This window comes from Pangasianodon hypophthalmus, chromosome 13, assembly GCF_027358585.1.
Source record: "Pangasianodon hypophthalmus isolate fPanHyp1 chromosome 13, fPanHyp1.pri, whole genome shotgun sequence".
In the NCBI taxonomy this organism is placed as follows: Eukaryota; Metazoa; Chordata; class Actinopteri; order Siluriformes; family Pangasiidae; genus Pangasianodon; species Pangasianodon hypophthalmus.
In genome coordinates, this window is record NC_069722.1 from 7,456,218 (window position 1) to 7,479,763 (window position 23,546).

Consider the following 23,546-nt stretch of genomic DNA (forward strand, 5'->3'; position numbering starts at 1 on the left):
AAAAAAAAAAAAAAAAAAAGTTATAAATGATGACTAACAAAGTTATAAATGTGGCTACTTATTTTTTTACTTCCTAAAGTTATCAGAAAGTATGTTAAATGAGCATTATAAAAAAGGCCTGTGAGTAATACATGTCTGTCATCCTTTCTCAAACACAATCAAAAGAAAAAGCAGTTGGAAGTTGGCAAAGCTGCACATCTGAGTACCATACAGTGATGCAATCACGTACTGCTACACTCGAGTGGTAGAAACAGAGAAGGGTTAACTCCTCTGCTTTAAATCGCTCCAGAGTATACATTAAACATGGTCTGCTTATTTCTTAACTAGAAAGGTTTACTTAGAAAGTGCATTCTTTCAACCAAAAGAAAAGGAGGAAAATCGGAAAACAGAAAGGTTAGACATGACTGACAAGCATCTCCACCTGTCACACTACAGGAAGAAGAAATCAATTAAAGTATAAAATAAATGAAGCTCTTCGATAGTTAAAATCAAGGTTATTATTTAGATGTGAATCTCCTCCTTTTCCAAAAGCTGACCATCTCACTCACACTCACACACACTTGCTAGACATAATTAACAAAGTCTTGTCAGTTTCAGTTCAAATCTGTAATGCAGCAGTAAAGTGCAGAGAACAGATAAACAAAATAGACTTTAAACACACACACTCAAGCACACACACACACACATACATGATGGATAGTCATGTAAAAGACAGAGAAGCAGCTTTCAATGCCAGCACCTCCCGAGGTGTAACGACAGTCACAACAAGTACACAGTCACACACTCACTGCCGCACGCTACAGCGCCCTAACCACGCATTCATCTGAATAAACATATACAAATAATCCTCTTTTTAAGCCCATTAAAACACACACACACACACACACACACATAAAAATTCCTCTTAAAAACAGTAATGTTTACAAATAAGAATATATGGTAAATGGGTTAGATCATACAGAACGTAATAATGAATTATGTTTTTTTTTTTTTAAAGTCCCTTATGACACGACATAATTTCTCAGTCTCTTTTCCCCTAAAGAGTTTCACTTGAATACATCCACGACTCCTCATCCAGAACATACGCTCCCAAAGCCATCGGCACACACACACACAAAAAAAAAAGGTTTCAATAACGCACAATAAATTTGACAACTATAAAACAAGCATAGTGAGTGCGTTACATTATCTATGAGTTTAAGTGCCCAAAAGTCTGCATGTATAAGTTTGTATACATGCGCACATGCACACACGCGCGCACACACACACACACATACATACACACACGTACACACATGTACAAGTGTTTATGTCAAATGTGTACTTCCATATAGAGAAGGCTAAACTGCATTATTCAAAAGTGAATTTAGAGCTTTTACAAGTAATTGTGTTGAACCCGTAGAACCCTGGCAGCAGCAGCTGGATATATTATAAGAGACAAAAAGAGCAAGAGTGTGAGACAGAGGGAGACAAGAGACAGGGAGGTGAGAGAGAGGAAGAAAGAGAGAGCTAGGGAGAAACAGACAGGGCGAGACAGCATCAGCGTATAGTTGTTGACAGAGGAGAGAAACAGAGGTGTGTGAGAGTGAGACAGTGTGAGAGAGACAACAGAGATACGAGAGAGAGGAGAGACATGCAGGGAGAGATAGTGAGAGAGGGACACAGAGAGACGGAGAGAGTGAGGGGAGAGAGACATAAAGAGAAAGTGAGAGAGGGACAGAGAAGAAGAACGTATGAGAGTGAGAGTGAGATAGAGAGATAGAGACCGCAAGAGAGAAAAAAGAGAGAGAGAGAGAGTAAGAGTGAGTGAGACAGAGAGATGAGGGAGAGGCATACAGGATGTATGAGACAGAGATACAGAGGGTGTGCGAGAGAGGAGAACGAGACAGGGAGAGAAAATGAGAACGCAACAGAGGGACAAGAGAGGCAGAGAAAGAGAGAGAGAGGAGAAAGAAAGACTGAAAGTGTGCCAGCTCACATACAGTGGCATGTTTTCATCATTATGATGCAAGTGGAATTTTTCCTTATCAGTATATGAGGTGTAAAATAATGCTAATATCATTTGAGAGAAAGTTCACTGAGGTCAACAGCCTTAAACATCCTCTCTGATCACATGATCGCTTCCCAGCAAGGAAATGCACAGCCAGCACTTACATATATGCCTCTCTGTAACACACACACACACACACACACACACACACACACACACACACACACACACACACACACACACACACAAATGTTTTGCTGAGCTTCCCTCATACACCCCTGAACACATTATCTGTGTGTGGACTGCCGGCGGATCTGTGTGGTTATTTTTAGTGCTGCTGTGCGGAGCCTGGCCTCAGGTACACGTCCTCGTGGGCGCAGTGGTTGATTGGCTCACTTTTAAAAAGCGCTGGGGGAGACGGCAGGAGAGAGGACGGCACGGACTGGTGCGGAGAGGTGTGGCTCGTCATAGGGGTGTGCCCAGGATGATGCAAATGGGTTTGGTGGTGCTGCGTGGGTGTGGCCTGCATGTGCAAAGGGGAAAAGCCATGTCCAATTCCGGAAGCGATCATTCCTGGGCCCACGGCTGCTGCAGCGGATGTGCCTTGAGAGGGCAGTGGTGGGCTGGAGGTGTGGCCAGAGGAAGAAGGGGTGTGGCCAGGGAGATGAACAGAGATGGGCATGCTGGCAGGCTGCTGGGTCATGGGGCTCGTGACCCGGAAGCACTTCTCTCGGTGCGCCTTGAGCATGTTGGAGAAGCGAAAGCGCTGACCGCACACTTCGCACGGGTAAGGCTTCTCTCCGGTGTGTGTGCGCCGGTGACGCTTCATGTTGGGTCGACTGGTGAAACTCTTCCCACAGATCTCACAGATGAATGGCTTCTCACCTACAACAATAAAGCAAAAGAGCTTGAGATTCACAGTTGAACTGTTCAATACTTGTAGTCTTCTCTAAGAATATTTGGATATGCAGAATGTATCAAAATGAAACCGGACTGCGGTTCTAATGCACTTAATATTTTTCAAAATATTCTGTAGGCATTCAGTGATGTTCTCTTAACTCTAAACTTGCTCCTCAAGGGTTCTTTGGATGGCTTTCCAAAGCAGTTTTACAAGCAACCTTTTCTCAAAGTAAAACTCTGTTGTAGGATTTGTCGGAAAACCTGTAAGGGTTCTCCATGAACGACAAATAAAAGAAACCTTGAGCTTTTTTTGAACTGCTTTACTTTGCCTAATTTAGTTAATCAAGACTTCAAGACCATATATTTCTTATACAAGCTGTATATGATTAGGGTTTCAAAATGCAAGAAACAAATTAGAAATCAAATATGCTAAATTATCAAATAATAATTATAAATATTATTATAATAATATATATATATAAATATTATAAAATATTCACACAGTATATGCTTTTGTACAAATAATATATAAGGGTGATAGAAACTGATACTACTTAAACACTGGCCAGTATTCCTCAGTTATTGTTTGGGTTATGGGTGAATTTCTCCCTAAAACAAGAGGATTGTTAGTAACGGTAGTAATTCTAGTGTAAAGAAAAAAAATGGTTAAAGTGAGTTTGTTTCTGGGTGTGCAACATCGAGGCATGTGATATGAAAGGGCATTTATGGGAAACTCTGGGTGTGTTCCACCACAAGCATTTAAGTCTGTCATCTAAACTCTCAAAAAGAAAAAAAAAAAGGGAGGCAAAAGTGTCAAATGGAGCACACGGGTTATTTAATTCTTTTAAAGGGACCCCTCTAAAAGAATTAAATAAATGAATAAATAAAAATTCCACAGATACTCTCAGAACATAATAGATACCCGATAATCCAACCTTTCAAATATTAGGCTCATTATTTAAATGTGCACAATAATATTTTGGATATTTAATGGAGAAACTGTGCTTTTTATTCCTTAAAGTTCCACACACAGAACATGTTTTTATTATAATTGTCATTTTACAGTTGAGATCTGGGGAATTTGGAGGCCAAGTCAACACACTGAACTCTCCGGTCTGTGGCAATGCAGGCCCATACGCAGCAAGCTGTGATGCACTGTGTTCTGACACCTTTCTATCACAGCCAGCATTAACTTTTTTCAGCAATTTGTGCTACAGTAGTTCTTCTGTGGGATCAGACCAGACGGGCTAGCCTTCGCTCCCCACACACATCAGTGAGCCTTATACACCCATGACCCTGTCGCCGGTTCACCGGTTGTCCTTCCTTGGACCGCTTTTGGTAGGTACTAACCACTGCATACCAGGAACACCCCAAAAGACCTGCTGTTTTGGAGATGCTCTGACCCAGTCGTCTAGCAATCACAATTTAGTCCTTGTCAAAGCCACTGAGATCCTTATGCTTGCCCATTTTTCCTGCTTTGAGAACTGACTGTTCACTTGCTGCCTAATATATCCCTCCCCTTGACAGGTGCCATTGTAATGAGATAATCAATGTTATTCACTGCACTTGTCAGTGGTTTTAATGTTATGGCAGACCAGTGTGTATAGTTAATATATACATCTATGCATGTGGTTACTGTATCTTATTGTGCACATGTATATGTGTGGTTACTGTATGTTACTGTACACATGCATGCATGTGGTTACAGTAACCACATGCATGCGTACAGGATGTTACTGTACACATGCATGCGTGTGGTTACTGTATGTTACTGTACACATGCATGCGTGTGGTTACTGTATGTTACTGTACACATGCATGCGTGTGGTTACTGTATGTTACTGTACACGTGTATGCATGTGGTTACTGTATATATGGGGTTATGTATATGCCTGTCTGTGTGTCTCACCTGTGTGTGTCTTCATATGCTCATCAAAATACTGCTTCATGTTGAAATCTTTGCCACACCACTGGCACATGAACTGCTTGTGTCCAATGTGGATGCTCATGTGAGACCGCAGTTGATACTTATATTGGAAACGCTCATCACAATTCTGCACATACACACAGAAATAGACAGTGTGGGTGAACGCAGTAGTTGCAGCTGGAATACAGGAAGGGAGCTTTGTAATATAAGCGACATAACCTGTTATTACATCTTATAAGCCTGTCATTACCAAAGTTATTTATACATGAACCAGCCCAACCCTGCCTGAATCTCTCTCTCTCTCTCTCACACACACACACACACACACATCCTCTTTCACATAAACACACATGTACTGAGCTTTTGACTAAAAGCAGCTCCACCCAGACCACCCTGTGGGCCCCACACCCACTGTGGGGTTGAAAACTGCCACGAGGCCAGGAGTGGCTGCTCTCATACACTCAAAGCAACAGTGCTGATGCAGAATCAGCTTTTTCATTTCTAACCTCAGTGATTATACTGGGGGGTAAAGGTGTAAACATGTAGACACTAATTAAACCTCAGCTAGAACTAACAGTAGAAATAACTACATAATGTAATCTGTGTAGAGGAACAGCTCTAAATCTGGACAAAAACTTCAGCATACAGCTGTCACGGATCTGATACTAGAAATGTAAATTGTTCAACTACCAGACAAGCTATTTAGGAAACAGAGAGGATGATGAAAGAGACGCCAGTACAGCCAGACTGATCTCTCCTGTTACTGATTCACAGCACAGTCAACATCGATCTCAATCAAATCCTGGGTAGTTAATCAAACATAATTACCTACAGCAAACATACGAGCAAAAACCCAATCTGGAGCACATAATTGTATTCAGAATCAAGCAGCATACAATGCTTTTCAATACACAGTGGAATATACAGTGGAATTATTGGCACCCCTTAAACAGAAAGAGCAAAACGTATTGTTAAAAAAAAAAAAAAAAAAAAAAAAAAAAAAAGTATGTACTACATATAAGGATTCGAAATTTTCCAGTCACTTCTTAAAAATATTCTAATTAATTTGTTGTTGTTTTATTTTTAAAGTAGCATTGATACAACTAAGGAATATACAAAATAACTGCAAATGAAATTTCATCACTGAAAGAGAAAGAAAAAAAACAAAAAACAAAACAAACTTTAAACGTTGCCTATAATTTCTTTTTTCACTCATCACTATGCGTTAAAGCAAGGAGCTTAACACAAAAAAGCTGACCTATTCGTGAAAAAGATATGTAAAAAATAAAGGCAGTTAAACAAACTATTAAACAAAATCATAAAATAAAATAAAATAAAATTAAATAAAATAAAATGAGAGACTTCAAGTGTCTCAAAATTCCTGTGCTGTGAGGAGAAGAATGATGGAGATAAAGCCAAATATTAATTGTGGGGTGGCGATAATTTTAAAACTAGTAAGAAAATTAATAAAAATATTAAAAATAAAAATATTAAAAATATCACATTAAATTAAAACTAAACACACTAGAATATAAATTATATCCCCTATTCATTTTTGCTCACAATCACAAAGGGTGCCAGTAATTTCATGTTTGTGAAGGGTGCCAATATTTCTGGAGTCAACAGTATAGTAGCAATAGCCAAAGCCTGGGCAAACTTAACACTACAGCCAACAGGTTTGACAAATATAAATCTTTATTTGGCTGTAAACAGCACAATGCCATATTGAGAGACTGAAATATGAACATGTATAACCAACACAAACATGGACCTCAATAAACTTTTATGCAAATATAGGGTCTGGTTTTGTAGAGAAAATAAAGAGAGCCTTATTTTCATGTTGGTCAGAAAAGCTTGGCAGGTGTCCATAAAACACACACACACACACACACACACACACACACACACACACACACACACACACACACAGAGAGAGAAAGGCAAGCTACAAGCTTATATGCATTGGTGGCTGCATGTGTGTTTGCTTTACCTCCATGTGAGAAGATTAATGAATGCAGTAGTTTTTGTATGTGTGTGTGTGTGTGTGTGTGTGTGTGTGTAGGTGCACATAAGGTAGTGTACACAGTGTGTGTGGGGAAGTTCAGTTACCCTGAGAAACCAACGGACACTTCAGTATTCCCCAACAAACACAGTGGCATGTATGCAAATGCATTGATGTGAGTGTGTGTTTGTGTACCTCACAACGGAAGGGCTTCTCTCCTGAATGCTGAAGTGAGTGCACCTTTAGGGACATGCTGCGCTTAAACGACTTTCCACAGGTTTCACATGTAAACGGCATGTCCTTAGTATGAGCTGGAGGGGAAGAGATGAGAGAGGAAGAGAAAGCTATATTTACAACTGCAGCTTGTATGAAATCCAGTTGTTAGAATAATGGAGTTTAACTAATTAAAAATAAATAAAAAAAAAAGTCTCTGTAAATGTGTAATACTGTAATGTATGATCTCATGAGTAGGGATTGAAATGACCTGGATGAATTTCTACCAGCCATGTAATGACTACTTGCACATGCACATTTACTTTCAATCAGCATGAACATCCTTCCACTAGTTTCTCTCATAACTGTAATTTCTATATGATTGGCCTTTTATATATTGGCCTAAACGTGACAACAGGTTTGTGTGGCGGCCTGAGGGCATCTGCTACTTCATGTACTGCTGAAAACTTTCTCTTTTGCAGGTATTTCAACAAGAAATGAAGTTATAGCATTTTAAATGTCTGATTATCCCCAAAAGTGAAAAGGAGAACAGTGTATTTAATGAATCTATTCCAGTGTTTGCCCTGTTGCTGGGGGATCGTGAGTTTGAATCCTGACAATGCCACTGCCATCCGTGACCAGGAAGGTTTTACTCTCTTTCTATCAGTCACAGTGACACTAACGAATCGTAGGTGTCTGTGAGCTCATATATGTGGAAGAGGGCAGATAGCGCTTTCCTCCTAGTGTATTACAGTGCCTGTGACAACATGAGCAGCAGTTCAAAAAGATGCATTTGACTGGCTTCATTTGTCTTGGAGAAATCGTGTTAGCTCTGACCCTCCTGGGTTAGGAGATGATGTGTGATAGGAAGAGTCAGCGCTAGTGGTTGCAAAGTGGAAGAAAAATGAGTTTAGAAAAATGTCAGGAGCATTGTGGACATTTCGACAGGCAGTATCTGATTATAGACTGAATAGATTAGGCTTATTTCCATTTCACTACAACACAACAACTTGGTCAAACCAAGACATTCAGACATCTTTAGGCAGGCTGACTGCTTTTAATCACAGCATTTGTTAAACTGGCTGCTTAGACAACATGATCTTTGCAGGAAGACAGCCTAGGCAAGATTAAAACGTAAATAAAAATATTTCCATGACGTCGTGGCAAAATATATTTACAGTTTCTTAAAGCTGAGAAGTTAAAGTACACTATAAATGGAAAAAAACAATTTTGGCCAAAACTTGATTTTTTTTCTGGTTGTTTGCCAGAATTCAGTTATGGTAACAAAACAAAAAAAACACAGCACGCAAGAACAATAAGAATCAAAAAGGAAAAGAAAAATCATGATAAAAATGGACAACATAGAAGGAGGAACAACCTAACAATCTGATTTATTTATTTACAAAATTATCCATGTTATATAAACAACTAAATTGATGAATAATTCACTATTAATTAATAATTACTAAATAATGGCTCTGTTTGTGCCGTACCAGTTTTGGATTTATCACTTAGATATGTAATTGTTTTGGCTGAGTAAAAAAGCTGACTGGCTGCCAAATTTTGAAAATATCAAACCACAATGGCTGGTGAAAGTTCATTTCAAACTCTGCTTGTGAGTGTGCATGTGTTTAGACTGTCACTATTTCTCATCTTAAACACTCATACACTCTAAGGACATATATACATGTCTGATTTCATACACTCTAAGCACATATCTATCTATATATCTATCTATCTATCTATCTATCTATCTATCTATATATATATATATATATATATATATATATATATATATATATATATAGATAGATCGATCTATCTATCTATCTATCTATCTATCTATCTATATATACACACACGTGTGTGTGTGTGTGTAAGACTTTCCATTGTATGTGTTGTGTGTGTGTTTTGCTGGAGGAAAGGAGCAGGAATATTGCTCTTACTCACCGACCATGTGCTTGCGGACATGAGCCATTGTGTAGAACTTCTTCTCGCATATCTCGCAGGCAAATTTCTTCTCGGCATAGCCATGGACAATCTTAATGTGCTCGTGAAGTGACCAGAGCTTTTTGAAAGATTTATTACATGACACACACTGAGGAGCAAAACACACACACATGGCCAATTAGAGATTCCCAGCAACAAATTAAAAATATTTCATCCACTGTTAGATGCTAAAGGCTGTATCCTGAATGCTGCTGTCTCTGCAACTGTCTGTCTGTCTGTCTCTGACTCTCTGTCTCCCTCTGCTGGCAACACAAGAAATCTGATCTGTACCCATCCATGAAAAATACTCCATTTTATTCATTTTATTAAGGAAATTATTAATATGGAGTCATATGCTGTATTTTATATGCTGTATTACAATGCTGTATTTTCATTATTCGTCTGAGAAGTTAATGCTTGTCTGCTGCTCCAATGTCACAAGTTGACATTGTTAGCGCAATGCGTTTAATAGGAGAAAACGTTTCTCAGAAATACGGGATAATGGTCAGGTTTCGCTGTAAGCTCGGGAAAAAAGTCTTTTCTCACTCTCACTCATCTTGGCTAGTTAGCGAGCTACGAGATGACTAGCATGATGCTGGCAGTATTAGCATGAAGGTTGTAGCTTTGGAAGCCGATCTGTTTGAGCAGAGTGTACAGATGAGGAGGTGAACGAGCTTGGACTACCCTAAGAACTAAAGCTCTGCTGCATCACTCTCTTTAGACAGAAATGAAGCAAGTGCTAAGTCCCACTGGCACCACTATCAGCAGGTAGTCAAATAGCATTGTGGGTAATGTAGGAAATCAAAAACCAAAGCGAAAAGTGACCAACATGCTCACCTCAGGATTTAATCAGAACATAAATCTTTAGCGCCACTGAAGATCACATATTTGTTATAAATATTGATATGCAAGTTGTTCAGAGTGGATTTTTCCTTTAATAACTATAATTGGATAGTATTGTGCCTTGTGTATAAATGCCTGTGCCAAATGAATAAATTCAAATGTTTTATAATTTATTTTTTCCATGCCTCTCACCTGGATGTTCTTCTCGCAGTCAGTCTGCTGGTGCAGGGCCAGCTCGCTCTCCAGGACAAACTTCTTGCCGCACTTGTCGCAGATCTGCATGCGTCTGTGTGTGACGTTCATGTGCTTCTCCAGGTACCAGCGGGTGTTAAACACGCGTGGGCATTTCTCACACGCCAGTGTCCCACGCTCTTCACCCTCCCTCCCTCCTCCCGAAGCAGACGGACCAGAGCTCCTTCCATCCCGCGCTGACCTGCGCTTCTGAGGTGGGGCTTCGGCGCTCTTTCTCCGCCCCCTCGTGGTTACTCCAATGGACCCTGTGGGTACACTGACGCGGTGACTCTTTGTGCGTGTCCGCTTGGATCTCGTCCTCCGGGTATCGTTTTCCTCTTCCTCCTCATCATCGGGGTCCTCCTCGACACTCTCCTCCTCTTCTATACTATCTTCTTCCTCGTCTTCCTCCTCCTCCTCCTCCTCCTCTTCTTCTTCTTCCTCCTCCTCCTCCTCCTCTTCACTGTCACTTTTCACCTCTCCTGCAGGGATGCTCTTGTCACCTTTAGAGACATGCAGGGTCTGATTGTTCAGGTTCACCTCAACAATGATCTGTGCTCGCTTGAACTCCTCCTCCTCTTCTTCCTCCTCTGTGTCATCAGACGTCCCGTCATTTTTGGTCTTCACCACTCCCTCGGCTCCAGTGGTTCCGGAAGCTTCTTTGTAGTAATGCTGAAGAGGGGCAGGACTGGGTTCGAGGTCAGGAGCCAGCGCTTTGGCAGGCACCTTGTTGTCGACCAGCACTGAATAGGGCTTGGACATTCCCTCCTGCTTGTAGAGCTTTGGTGATAGGTCGCTGTCTGCTATAGAGGTATGATGGTAGTAGGTCTGTGTGGAATGCGTCCTCGGCCCCTCCTCTTGCGACATGGCTTCCTTTATCGTCTCTTCCTTCAGAGTCTGGCACGACTTCATCTGTGTATAGATAGTCTTTTGCGTTGTTTGTACAGTTTGCTTAACAAGCAACGTGGCTGTTTCCTGTAAACCAGGCAGGAACCAATCTCCTACCCCTCCCTCAAGGGGAGAAGAAAGGAAGATGCCTCAGCCCAAACCGAACCTAGCCTCCATGACCTCCACATCAGAAGGAGGTAGAGACAAAATGGAAGACGTAGCAGGTTTACACTTTATTTTCAGCTCAGTATTTACATACAAGCTGCACTTGTTGCTGGAGCAAATCAGCTGGCTTTTGGATCAAAGTGTCTTTATGCCTCTAGGTGATGAAAAGGATACTTCGTATTCTGTTAATATCTGCTGAATCAGCAAAAAAAGTTAGTTGTGCGCTGAGATTAACCTCTTGTGGTCGTAGCAACCCGCCAGGTCTGTTTCAGAAGCATCGTACCACAAACTGCCTGAAAGCAGAAGAAAGGAAATGGAAGGGAAAAAAAACAGAAACTCAGTCCAATTTTGCTTTATACAAAAAACCCGACACCTAAATAAAGGCGACACTTTAAACACTTATCTTACAAACCATAGCCAAGAAGATGAAACAGAAGAACACGAAACAGGATATGAAACAACACAGACATTCTCACAAAGAGCAGGTTATTGTGCATATCATCTTAGTATAAGAAGTAACATTACCTGATATTTTCTGCCCAAACTGACCTCTTAGTGCTGAGATTGCTAGCTCTTAAACCATATATCTGTCTATAAAAGGCAAGTCAGCATTTCGGCATCCACTACGCGAGTGTGGGAGAGATAAACGAAACTGTTGTCTGGTTAAGGTGCAGAGATCTAGAAATCTCACTACTACCGACACACATATAGGCATGCAAACACACACACACACACACGCGTGTGCACACACACTCCCGACCGCAACCGTTTCAGTTCTGTGTGGGAGCATGTGTGAGCAACTTAAATTAAAACCACAAAGGAGCTGAGTAGAGAAAACTAAAACCCTTAAACACGCACACACACACACCCTTTCTTAATAAACTCCAACTATTTTATTCTCAACCAAAGGATGACTGGAAAATGGAAGACACTGACTCATGGTTGCTGCTAACGAGCTGCTACTGTATTGCAATACTGGCCCCACACAAACACCTGAATATTTAATATGTGAAAATAAAAGTTTTGCTTATAGTGACTGTTCTATATATTTACCAAATAAACTGTATTAGAAAGGTGTCATAATAATTTTATTCTTGGAAAATCTGGGGGGAGGGGAAACCCTAAATAACTTGCATATTAGTCTTTATAATTAACACAAGATCTTCAATGGCATCCAAAATTTATTTACTAATACAATTCTGAGTTGACTTTTTTTTTAAGTTTAAACTTTAATTGACGTGCTCATCTATTTACACTTTACTTAATGGCTTCCTACATTACCCACAAAGGCGTTCGACGACCTGCTGGCACCAGTGGGCTTTAGCCCTTGCTTCATCTCTACCTAAAGAAAGCAATGCAGAAGCACTTTATTCTTTTAGTCTGTCCACTTCTCTCAAACAGAAGTCGGCTTCTGAAACTTGTCCTATTATTCAATATGAGGCTCTCAATTCGATACATCTGCACATTGGACAATGCAAATCCAAACCTCTTAAAAAGTTATCATCTCAAATCTGGATATGCTACAGAGAATAAAAAAAAAACAAAAAAAAAACAAAAAACAAACAAAAAATCTCTAGCATATTAGCTCAGGGAAAACAGCAATGTACATGGTCAGCAGCAAGCAAGAGCACAAAGTTTCCCCTCAAATCTTTGGGGTCTGGTGTTTGGGAACATTTTGGCTTCCACATAAGTTATGAAACAAGACTGAAACATTACTGTGTCAATCAGTACAGCTAGATTAAAAAAAAAAAAAAAAAAAAAAAAAAAAAAAGAAGCAACCACACACACACACACACAAGTCTCTCTGCTGCATTCAGGCAGCATTTCCCGTCTGATTCGATGTGGTCTAAAGAAATAACAATCGTGCAATTGTGGCGTTAACTACAGATAAGTAACTCTACTTACTGTAGTGGAAAACGCAAGATTCAGAAATGCTTCCAGGGCTACAGAGGGCAATGTGTTTCTGAGAGCACACATAGCGAAGAGCATAATGAGTTATAAAAAGCTTCAGTACATGCTCCCTTGAGAGTCACACCACTGAAAGCTCGGCCATGGTTAATTTTGTTACATTCTAATGCACAGCTTTTGTTTCATTATATACTGCTACGAGTCTGAAGGGATCATACAAACACTGTGCCATTATTAAGCTTCACTTACTGTAGTTTTGTAATGCTGAACGCTTTAATCAATTGAAAATGGAAACCTAAGACATATACAGTGGATATAAAATAAATAAATAAATAAATTAAAAAAAAAAAAAAAAAAGAAGAAGAAAGATGTCAGATCTTTTTCCATGTTTAATGTGATACAGAAACCAACACAATTCAAGTGAAAAACAAATAGAAATGTATTAGAAGGAGAAAAATGTATAAGAAAAAAATTGCATAAACTGGTTGCATAAGTATGCACACCCATTTATAACGGGGAATATGACTGTGCTCAGAATAAACCAATCACATTCAAACTCAGGACCAAAAATAATTATCATACAACTGTAATCGCTAAAATGATTCTAATTAACCCCAAATAAAGTCCAGCTGTTTCTGTAGGATTATCTTGACATCTCCTTGGGTTCATCCAACTGCTAAAGCCATGGTCTGCAAAGAGCTTACGAACCATATATGGGATCTCATTGTTGAAAGGTAGCGATAACGAGATACAGGGACACAAAAGAATTTCCTACACATCAGAGGCCATCAACAACAAGTGGAGAAAACGGGGCACCCCAGTGACATTACCAAGAACAGTGCATCCCTCCAAAATTGACAAAAGGACAAGATGAAAACTTCTCCGTGAGGCTGCCAAGAGACCTAAAGCAACAATAAAGCAGCTGCAGGAATATCTGGCAAGTGCTGGTAACTCCCTGCATGTGACAACAATCTATTGTATTCTTCACATGTTTGAGCCATGGGGTAGGTTGGCTAGACAGAAGCCCATTTTCACAAAAAAAATGTAAAAAATAAATAAATAAATAAAATTCAAGCCTGCATACACTTTGCCAAACCCTGTGAAAAAATGTATTACGGTCTGATCAGACCAAGGTAGAAGCGAAAACAAGACAGCTTATCACCCAAAGAACATCATGAAGCATGGTGGTGGCAGCGTCTTGCTATGAAGCTGGTTTTCTTCAGCTGGAACTGGGGCTCTAGTCAATATAGAGTGAATGATAGACAGCTCCAAACACCTACCTACTATGGCGCAAAACATGCAGGCCTCTGTTAGACAGCTGAAGATTAAGAAAAATTTCAGATTCCAGCATGATAACAAGCTAAAGCACAAATCCAAGTCAACAAAGTACAGGCTTCAGAAGAAGACGATCAACAATTTGATCTTTTTTGAGATCCTCGTCACAATTTCATAGATCTGGAGCAAGGAAAAGTGGAATAAAATTGCCAAATCAGGATGTGCTAAGTTGATAGACTCTTACCCAAAAAGACTGAGTGCTGTATTGCAACGAAAAGGTGATTTAACAAAGTATTAGTTAAGGAGTTTGGACACTTGTACAATCAGGATATTGTAATTAAAAAAAAAAAATGTTTCTCTTTGTTTTTCACTTGAATTTTGTTGGCTGCTCACACCAAAGGTGTTAAAAGATCATGATTTATCTTGGTTTCATTTTTTACATCACAAAAACCTGAAATTTTAACAGAGGTGTATAGACTTTTTATATCCACTGCAGCTGCAGATAATAGACTCTGATCAGTTGGTGGTGAACACAGCATTCAGAAGAATATGTAATAAAAAAGCCCTGTGCTTCAGTACATGCCCCACTGAGAGTCACACCAGTGAAAGCTTGGCCAAAGAGCTAATGTTTAATTTTGTGACATTCTAACACACAGCTTTTGTCTCATTCTATGCTGCAAAGAGTCCGAATTGTTCACACACTATGTGATTATTATGCTTCAATCACTGTACTGTTTTTAATAGTAAATGTTTTAATCAATTAAAAATTGCAACCTAAGACAATACTTATTTCTGCTTTATTGAAAATGTATCATATCGAGACACCACCATATCGTATGGTATTTTAATTTTGTGTATTTTTACACCATTACTGCATTGCATTCTGAAACGCTGAGTCAAATGTTTGCTCTCTCCACTTCTTATATTGGATTTCTCATTAATATGATGTTGAACTTCGCTGAAAATAGTGCCCGAGAAAAGATGCTCTTGCTCTTTTGTTTCTAGGAGCGAACAGTGAAACCTGACCGATATCCCTTATTTCTGATATTGTTGAAAGTCAACAATTCTGGTGTTAATTTGTTATCACATCACAAATTTTTCAATATAAACATTTTCAAGGTGGAGTTTTCCTTTAAATAGCCAACCAATAATAATGCTTGGACATAAACCACCACTGGTATCAGCAGTCATATTTTCAGAGAAGCAGAGCTGATACATGAACTATGGACATTTATTGCATAACCAGTCAAATTTACAGCACTCCTTCCACAGAAGTCAATGTTTGGAATTAACGTAACATTTGGTGGCGCCTTTAAATTTTGCAGTTGTTTATCATTGCTAGGCCATGTGAACACGTGTCCTCAGGAAAGCAGCAGACAAATCGAAACCAATATTTACTAATGTATATAGTCAGAATGTATAGTGAAGCTTCAGTTGGCAGTTATGAGATTCAGAAATGCACTGAAACCACAGCTTTCAATATGAGTTTGTTCTGTGGAACTGCGTGTAGCGGTCTATACGCGTGTTTTCAAGGAATGATTTCATGAGAAATTAAAGCGTCTACATATTGCATTCATCTGAAGAACATATGACGAGTCGCGAATGACTTTAATGACTATACTGACCATCAGAAATCAAGGGAGTAGACCAGTGCGTAGATGCTGAAAGACGATAAACAACAATCGTTGATCAACATGGCAAGGAAGAAAAACAGCTCAGTTTAACCACGCTCTACCTTTAACGGTCTCAGTCTTTACTTCCTGAGTCACAGTCTCATCTTTGAATGTGTGTGTGTGTGCGCGTGTTGCATGCCCACCTGCAAATGCGTGTTAAGCAAAGCATGCTTCAATGGTAATGCCTCGTCAAAAGTCTACATTAATCCAGAAAAGCACAGAAGAATCTGGTAAATAAGCATAAAATCAGACTTATAGGTGTAGTGAAAAACAAAAACACTGTACACACTCCCACATACACCCACACCTATATACAGACACACTCTGCTACCTTTCTTCCTGCCCTCTCTGCAGCTTTCTGAGAATCAGCATATGCAGTGTGAGACCACACAACGGGTGCACAAGCGGTCATATCTATGTGTTTATTTGTGTGTTACCGGGAATTGAGCTGCACTGTAGAATGCAGTAATATCAATTTTGATTTGATATGCGCAACAATACGCAGACGTTTATACACTCACCGGCCAATTTTCAGGAACACCACACAAATACTGGATGTTGATCGGCAGATTTCACATGCTGTGAATCTCTATTGGATTCGGATCAGGTGACGGGGCAACCCTTAAAGTATACTGAACTTACTGTCATATTCATGGAACCATTTTGACATGACTAGTGCTTTATCATGCTGGAAGTAGCCATTATAAGATGAGTAAATTGTGACCATAAACAGAAGCACATTGTCAGCAACAATAATCAGATATGCTGTGGCATTCAAACGATGCTCATCTGGTATTAAGGGGCTCAGTGTGTGCTAAGAAAACATTCCCCACACCATTACGCCACCACCACCAGCCTGAAGTGCTGACACAAGGCAGGTTGGGGCCAAGGATTAATGCTGTTGACACCAAATTTTGACAGATCATCTGCAGAAATTCAGATTCATCAGACCAAGCAATGTTTTCCCCGTCTTCACTGTAGCCTCAGACTCCTGTTCTTGGCTGACAGGACTGGAACCCGATATGATCTTCTGCTGCTGGAGCCAATCTACCTCAAGGTTCACTGTGTATTCTGTGCTGCTTTTCTGCTCACTGCAGTTGCAAAGAGCGATTATTATATTAAAGAGCGAATCACCACAGCCTTCCTATTAGCTCAAACCAATCTGGCCATTTTCCTCTGACCTATCTCATCAACAAGGCATTCACGTTCACAGAACTGCCGCTTACTGGATTTTTTTTGGTTTTACCACCATTTTGTGCATGAAAATCCTAGATAAGCAGTTTCTGAATTACTCGAACTAGCCAGGCTGGCTCCAATAACCATGCCTCAGTCAAAGTCACTGAGATCACATTGTCCATATTCTGATGCTTGATAATTGGTGTTTGGTGAAGATTAACTGTAGCTCTTGACTATCTTGCATCTGTGATTTTATGCACTGTGCTGCTGTCACATGATTGGCTGATTGGATAACTGCATAAATGAGCAGGTGTAAAGGTGTTCCTAATAAACTGGTTGGTGAGTATTTGTGCCATCTCCTGTAAGCCAGTTAAACTAAAGCATAACTGGAACAGTGGATGTTTTAGATGGTCTCTACTTCAATTCAATTCAATACCGCGACATTGTCACAAAGCAGATTTAAGCGAGCCAGAGGTGACAGCAGCAAGAAAAAACCCCCTGAGAAGACAAGAAAAAGAAACCTTGAGAGGAACCTCAAAAGGGAACCCATCTGGATAATGGGATTTTAAGTCATTACACTTCTAGCAGATTGTGAAGTCCTGGGATGACCACAGGACAGTCTTTATGACTACAGCAGCAACTTTAGGTAACAATCTACAGTATCCAGATGAGATTATCCACTGAAGAAAAGGTGAGAACAGGTCAATTACTGATGTGCAAACAGACTGTTATTTAGTAGCTAACTAGTGCAATAGTCAAATTGTTTCAAAGTCTCAGTATAGACTGTGACAGCTTTCATCTTTCTGTAACCTACTTATCTTGTGTTTCACAACATTGTGCAGTTGCAAGAAGTGAATGCTTTTTCAAATTCTCATTTAGGAGACTTACAGCATCACTACCACTGTACTTGAATGGGCACAGGTGAGTTTATCATAACACACGAATCTTATCAAACTTCTGAATCTGCAAACCTGCTCCTAACATCAGCAGAGTCTGTAGTTGTGAGTGTCTGTGCGCATATGCACAGGCACGGAAACCTGTGCTGTGGCAGATGGTTCAATCAGCAAGAAACTGAAGTTTTGTGGTTTTGATGCCAAAAAGAGACACTAATAGCAGACTTGCTGGCCCTGTCCCAAATCAATGCTGAGGATTCTCTAATGCTTCCTATGACTTGATAGCAGAGAAGAACTCTTGCAGGGGAAGAGAGTTTCATTCAAAGTGTTGTTATGAGCCTTTTCATTTTTAACCAATTTATTTGCACATCCAGCTCCATCATAGTTAACATGGTTAGCTGGATTATTCTGTAAACTGGTCAACCTGCATGAAGAATGGGCCCAAGCTCAAAACAGATGAATCAAGATTGGAATTAAGGTTGCATGAAGCTACGTTTTACTGAGTAGATGGATTGTACAGCACAATCACAGTTTATTAATGACAGTATATTAGATAATATCTACAGTTGTGGAAGTATAAACAGTATAAACATCTTCCAAAAGATCAGTTGGTGTTTTAATGATGCTCCAAAATCTCCCAAAGATGTTTAACTGAGCTAAAATCTGCTCATTATTAAGGCCATAGCATATGATTTACAGCACTGTCATCCTCCTCAAACCATTCAGTGAGCCCACGTGCCCTGTGGATGGGGGCATGGTCATCCTGGAGGAGACCACTCCTATCAGCATGGAGATGTTTCATCATGGGGTACAAGTGAACAGTCAGAATGATTTGCTAAACTGAGCCTCAAGCTGCAAATTGGTTTGGACTGGCAAACCAAACAAAAATATTAGATGCTGGATGTGAGACGCAACATGTTTTAATCTAATCATTATCTAATCATTCAACGAGTGCTTGCTCATTGATCTCTATGCTTGATTCATTTTTGCATTTTATACAAACATGGTAAGAGTTTCAGCCCTACAAACCCCTCAGCAAGTTTTATATGTTTATTTGTTGGTTTGTTTATTTCCATGCAGCATGAAGCCAAACCCAATCAAACAGCAAACGAACCAAAGATATCAATAGGGTGAAATTGCTCTTTGATGTGGGGAACAAGTTCTCTGTATAGTTATTACTCATTCATGTTATTAGATGACATTATTCTACAAAAAGAAAGTGTTAAATTAATTTTACAACAAACTGACACCAACGTGCAACATTTCAGACTTGGACTTTCGCATCTGAGAAGTCAGTGGTAGTCAAATGATCCATTACATAATGCTATGACAGGATGGGATAAAATAGGAACTTTCCATTCTTACTGAACTCAGACGCCTTACTACTTTAGTCTGCAATGAAGATGTGGCCAAGAGACTGCGCCAAGAATTCACCAAGAGCCAAGAACTGAGAGAGTGAGAGAGAGATAGAGAGAGAGAAGAGAGAGAAAAGAGAATTGGGAAAAGAAGGAATTCAATTCCCTGACTGTTTAGTGACTCCATAAATTTACCTAATACTTCATCTGAGGTACTTTGTTTTCGTAATATCTTCTTGTACTCCTCTCTAACAGGATTTTGCTTAATACACCCTGACTTATTTTACAAGCATGAGGCTTTTTTTTTTGGATGGGGACTTTTCACTGAGTTTTCATTTCACTGCAAGTTATATACTGTATAAAAAAAATCTTGAATCTTGACTATAAAACATGTCTCTAAGTTGTTCTACAGAGCATCTGCTAAATGCCATAAATTTTGGTTAAATCAGGCCAGGTGTGGAGCTCATCAAACAGAAAGTGAGAATGTGGTAAAGTTATTGTTGCTGTATGGAAACGAGTTACATCTGTGATTTATTTAGGACAAATCATTTAATTGCAATATAATATTAAAACATACTGATGCTGCTGAACTTCACCAGTGCTGAATAATTGAAAAATTCTTTTTTGAAGTGATTAAAATCTGTACTCAGATGGCAGGTGTGAAAACGTTGATCGAAAGACAATCAGTGATTTTTCACAGCAAAGCTCGCAGCTCTGACTCATACAGACACTCCTTGATGTCTTCATCTCTGTTATGCACCTTCTGTACAAGTATTACAAGCCAGGCGTCTAGCTTTTGGTAGTGTCTGTTACATTTTGTCACTAAACGTGAGAAAGAACCTCCTACTTCCACAGGAAGAGGCCGTTCAACTGACATTACAAATGGCCAACCATTTTTACTCACCACTGTTTCAAACAAAACTTTTTTTTTTTTTTAATATTAATGTGCTTGTTTGAATACGTTATAATTTCTACAGTTACTCACTGACGGGGCGCTCCACCTAATCTAAGACTAATAATAAATAGATTTTTTTTTTTAATGTTTGTTTAACAAAGAAAAACAATTATGGAAAGAGTCTCGTGTGTCAGTGTTTTGTAACAGTAAATTTTCTGACATGGTTTTCTACAGTTTTCCTGTAACATAAGAAGCAGGACTAATTTTTGTCTTATTAACATCAAAAGAGAGAAAAAAAGAGGGACTGGTGAAGGAATTCATGTTTATAGTAATCTTATAATTAATCTTGTTATTAAGCTATAACAAGAACTGACTTGTTTCGCAGCTGTTGCACAACATTAAAACATAAGTATATTCTGAAAAAAGTATGGCTGGAGTTGTTCATTAATAAATTTTAATTTGCAACTGTTAGCAAATTCCTGCAGTATAAGTGGAATAAAACACTTCAGGATATGTTGTTACAGGAAAATAATAAACACAGTGCACGATCCTGCCACTGATTACTTTCCTAACATGTTTTATTCCTTACTCTATTCAACCATGCAGTGAAGCCTGAACAACAGAAGTCTGATAGAATTTGATAGAATCTGAATTTTCTCACTTTCACACTCAACTCTGTAACAACCTAAGTGCGTAATTTGAGAATTATTTTTCCATGACTGTCTGTAATACATGCCCGCAAAGATGGTCTACCAGTTGGACCAGCTCGGTGTGTGTTTTGACAAGCTATATATACACACATACATTTTATATATTTTATACATATACACACACACACACAGTAGATATTATATTTTCCATTTGTCTATTCAGCATTTACTGTTGTTGGTGTTGTGATGTATTTCTGCTGTCCATTTTTACCTCAGCACAACTCTTCCAGTGGTCTGTACTTACCAAGTATACTTCATGTCACAGTTTATCCCTCCAATTTTTTTAAAACGAAAATTGCCCAAAACTCAGCAAATGTATGAGTCAAATGTATGAATAAAGTGTTTCATGGCCTGACAGGAAATGAAGCTAACATTTTTGTGTGGAGAATGTTTACAGTGTCTCCTGAAGGGCCTTCATGGCACGGGTTTAAGCGGGAATGGTAGTTCCAGTTATTTAGCTAAAGCTAGCTTAATACTTTGTTATGATGTAGCACATATGCTGAATAGCTGTCATTGACCCAGTCCTGAAAGTTTCTAAATCAGGGAAGTGGAAATTCCTCAAGCTTGGCCAAAAGTGCGCCTGGCTTTAGTTCTGTTTAACCAAAAACACCATAAAAGCCACGAACCACAAAAACAAGTCGTGTTTCAGAAAGGCCTTGCGTCCAGCACCTAAATCAGCTCAGTTATAGAAAGGCCACGGTCGGATAACCTCAAGCTAGCAACACCTGTGAAAGGCTGGACAAAAGCCGAGGCCGCCTGGTAGACAATGAACAACTTTCAGGAAAAGAGCGCAAAGAAAGGGTTAAGTTGAAGGAAACCTTGGTTGGTCAAAACGAGACAAGCAGCAGGCCGTTTTGGGCTAACCGAGCAGCGCTAGTCAGTTAGCAAGAACACAGCTGCGTGCAATGGAACTGTGTGTGTGTAGTTAGCAACTGGCTAGCTAGCTAAACAAATACCAGACCTTAGACACACTGTGCTGCTTCTTACACTTTATGTTTTATCCCTGCTTCCCAGATACCAGCATTTTCAACAGCAAATTGGATTAACTGCAATGACCACAAGCCTAGTGGTATGTTTACGACTTTGACTTAAAAACAAAAACAAAAACAAAACAAAACACCAAAACCGCCCAGATTTCCAACACGTTGCTCCTGAGATTTTTTCGTTTTTTTTTTTTTTCTCTGCACAGACACATTTGCTAACATTACCATGCTCGGCTGCACGCCTGCAAACCCAAACTGCACCGCCGCGCGCAACGCTGCTTTGCATCATTCTGTTTGCAAACAAACATTTCACGTGAAAACAAGAACATTTTTAGCAATCCTCCTGCTCGATTCCGAACAAAAACCCCCAAACACCTACATACTGTGACAAATAAGTCTCCAAGACGAGCACTATTTGTTTGTGACAGTGGCATACCTTTGCAGATCCTCGTGTGAGGATTTCTGAACCGTTTCGTGGCAGACGAACGAGCGTCATTTTTTATTTTTTTTTGGGAAATAATTGCAAATGAAGGGAAAAAAATAGAAGTTGTGGCGAGCTCCGGTCTCCGCTGGACTACTCACCCGTAGCACGAGCGCCCTCTCCGTCATCACGAGCACTCGGAGTTACTGAGCGCGAGCTCCACAGGCGTGAAAGAATAATCCGAGGAATCAGTACGGTTTGCAAATCGAAAAAGAAATCATCTCGGTGGAATGAGCACGTGTGGATCTATTGCAGCTGTTTGCATGCGTGTTGTGCGTGTACCAGGAATAATTTCGTTTCTTCTGCAACTACCGCCCTCCACCGTTTACCGTGCAAAAGCTTTAGCTTCTCTGCAAAGCTCGCGCTACGTGGCTGCCTGGCTTTAGTCTCGCGCTCGTCTTAAGCGCCAGAGCTATCTATCCATGCATGCATGCATACATCCATCCATCCATCCATCTATCCATCAAGTGCCATGACTTTTATTGCCCACAGAAAGGACTTATACAACCTTTCACATGATAAAGCAGCTCAAGGTGCTTAACATATTCAACAAGCCATGTAATACAAAATCCATTACACATAAACCCCTAAAACTTTATAAAAAATATTTCTGCCTGAAAAAAGTGCTATGAAGTTCCAGAACCATGGTGCATAAAAGCAGAAGCCTCAGCAAGCCTGTATTCACTAATTTAAAATCATTTATTTAAGTATGCAGGTGCTTTAAAAACCAGCAAAAGATGTGCAATTCTTTTAAAACAGTAGAATGTGCTGTTTTTGTCTGCGATAAAAAAATCTGGCCGCTGCATTTTGGACAAGCTATTAAGAATAAACTATTTATATGTATATAAATAAATAAATAATAATAAAAAAAATATATATATATATATACACACACACACACACACACACACATATATATATATATATATATATATGTATATATATATATATATATATATTATTATTATTTATTTTATTATAATTATTTTTACATCCCATAAAAGGGAGCATCATTAACTCATTGTGCTAGTTAAAAATGCATGGACCTA

General features: G+C 39.4%; 1 protein-coding gene across 5 annotated transcripts; it reads right to left on the reverse strand.

Annotated features, from left to right (window-relative positions):
• znf652 (zinc finger protein 652) lies at positions 1-22,895 on the reverse strand. 5 transcript variants are annotated; one of them, XM_053239297.1, is made up of 7 exons: positions 22,453-22,592; positions 19,439-19,520; positions 10,057-11,441; positions 8,983-9,130; positions 7,015-7,130; positions 4,800-4,944; positions 1-2,875 (listed from the first exon to the last, which is right to left on the reverse strand). In XM_053239297.1, exons 3-7 carry the CDS (start codon positions 11,005-11,007, stop codon positions 2,319-2,321), a joined length of 1,917 nt encoding a protein of 638 aa, XP_053095272.1. In that variant the 5' UTR covers positions 11,008-11,441; positions 19,439-19,520; positions 22,453-22,592; the 3' UTR covers positions 1-2,318. The 5 variants fall into 5 exon arrangements, with proteins under 5 accessions (XP_053095272.1, XP_053095270.1, XP_053095269.1 ...); XM_053239295.1 differs by lacking the exons at positions 19,439-19,520; positions 22,453-22,592 and adding an exon at positions 22,599-22,895; XM_053239294.1 differs by lacking the exon at positions 19,439-19,520.
• Positions 22,896-23,546: the final 651 nt, after the last annotated feature.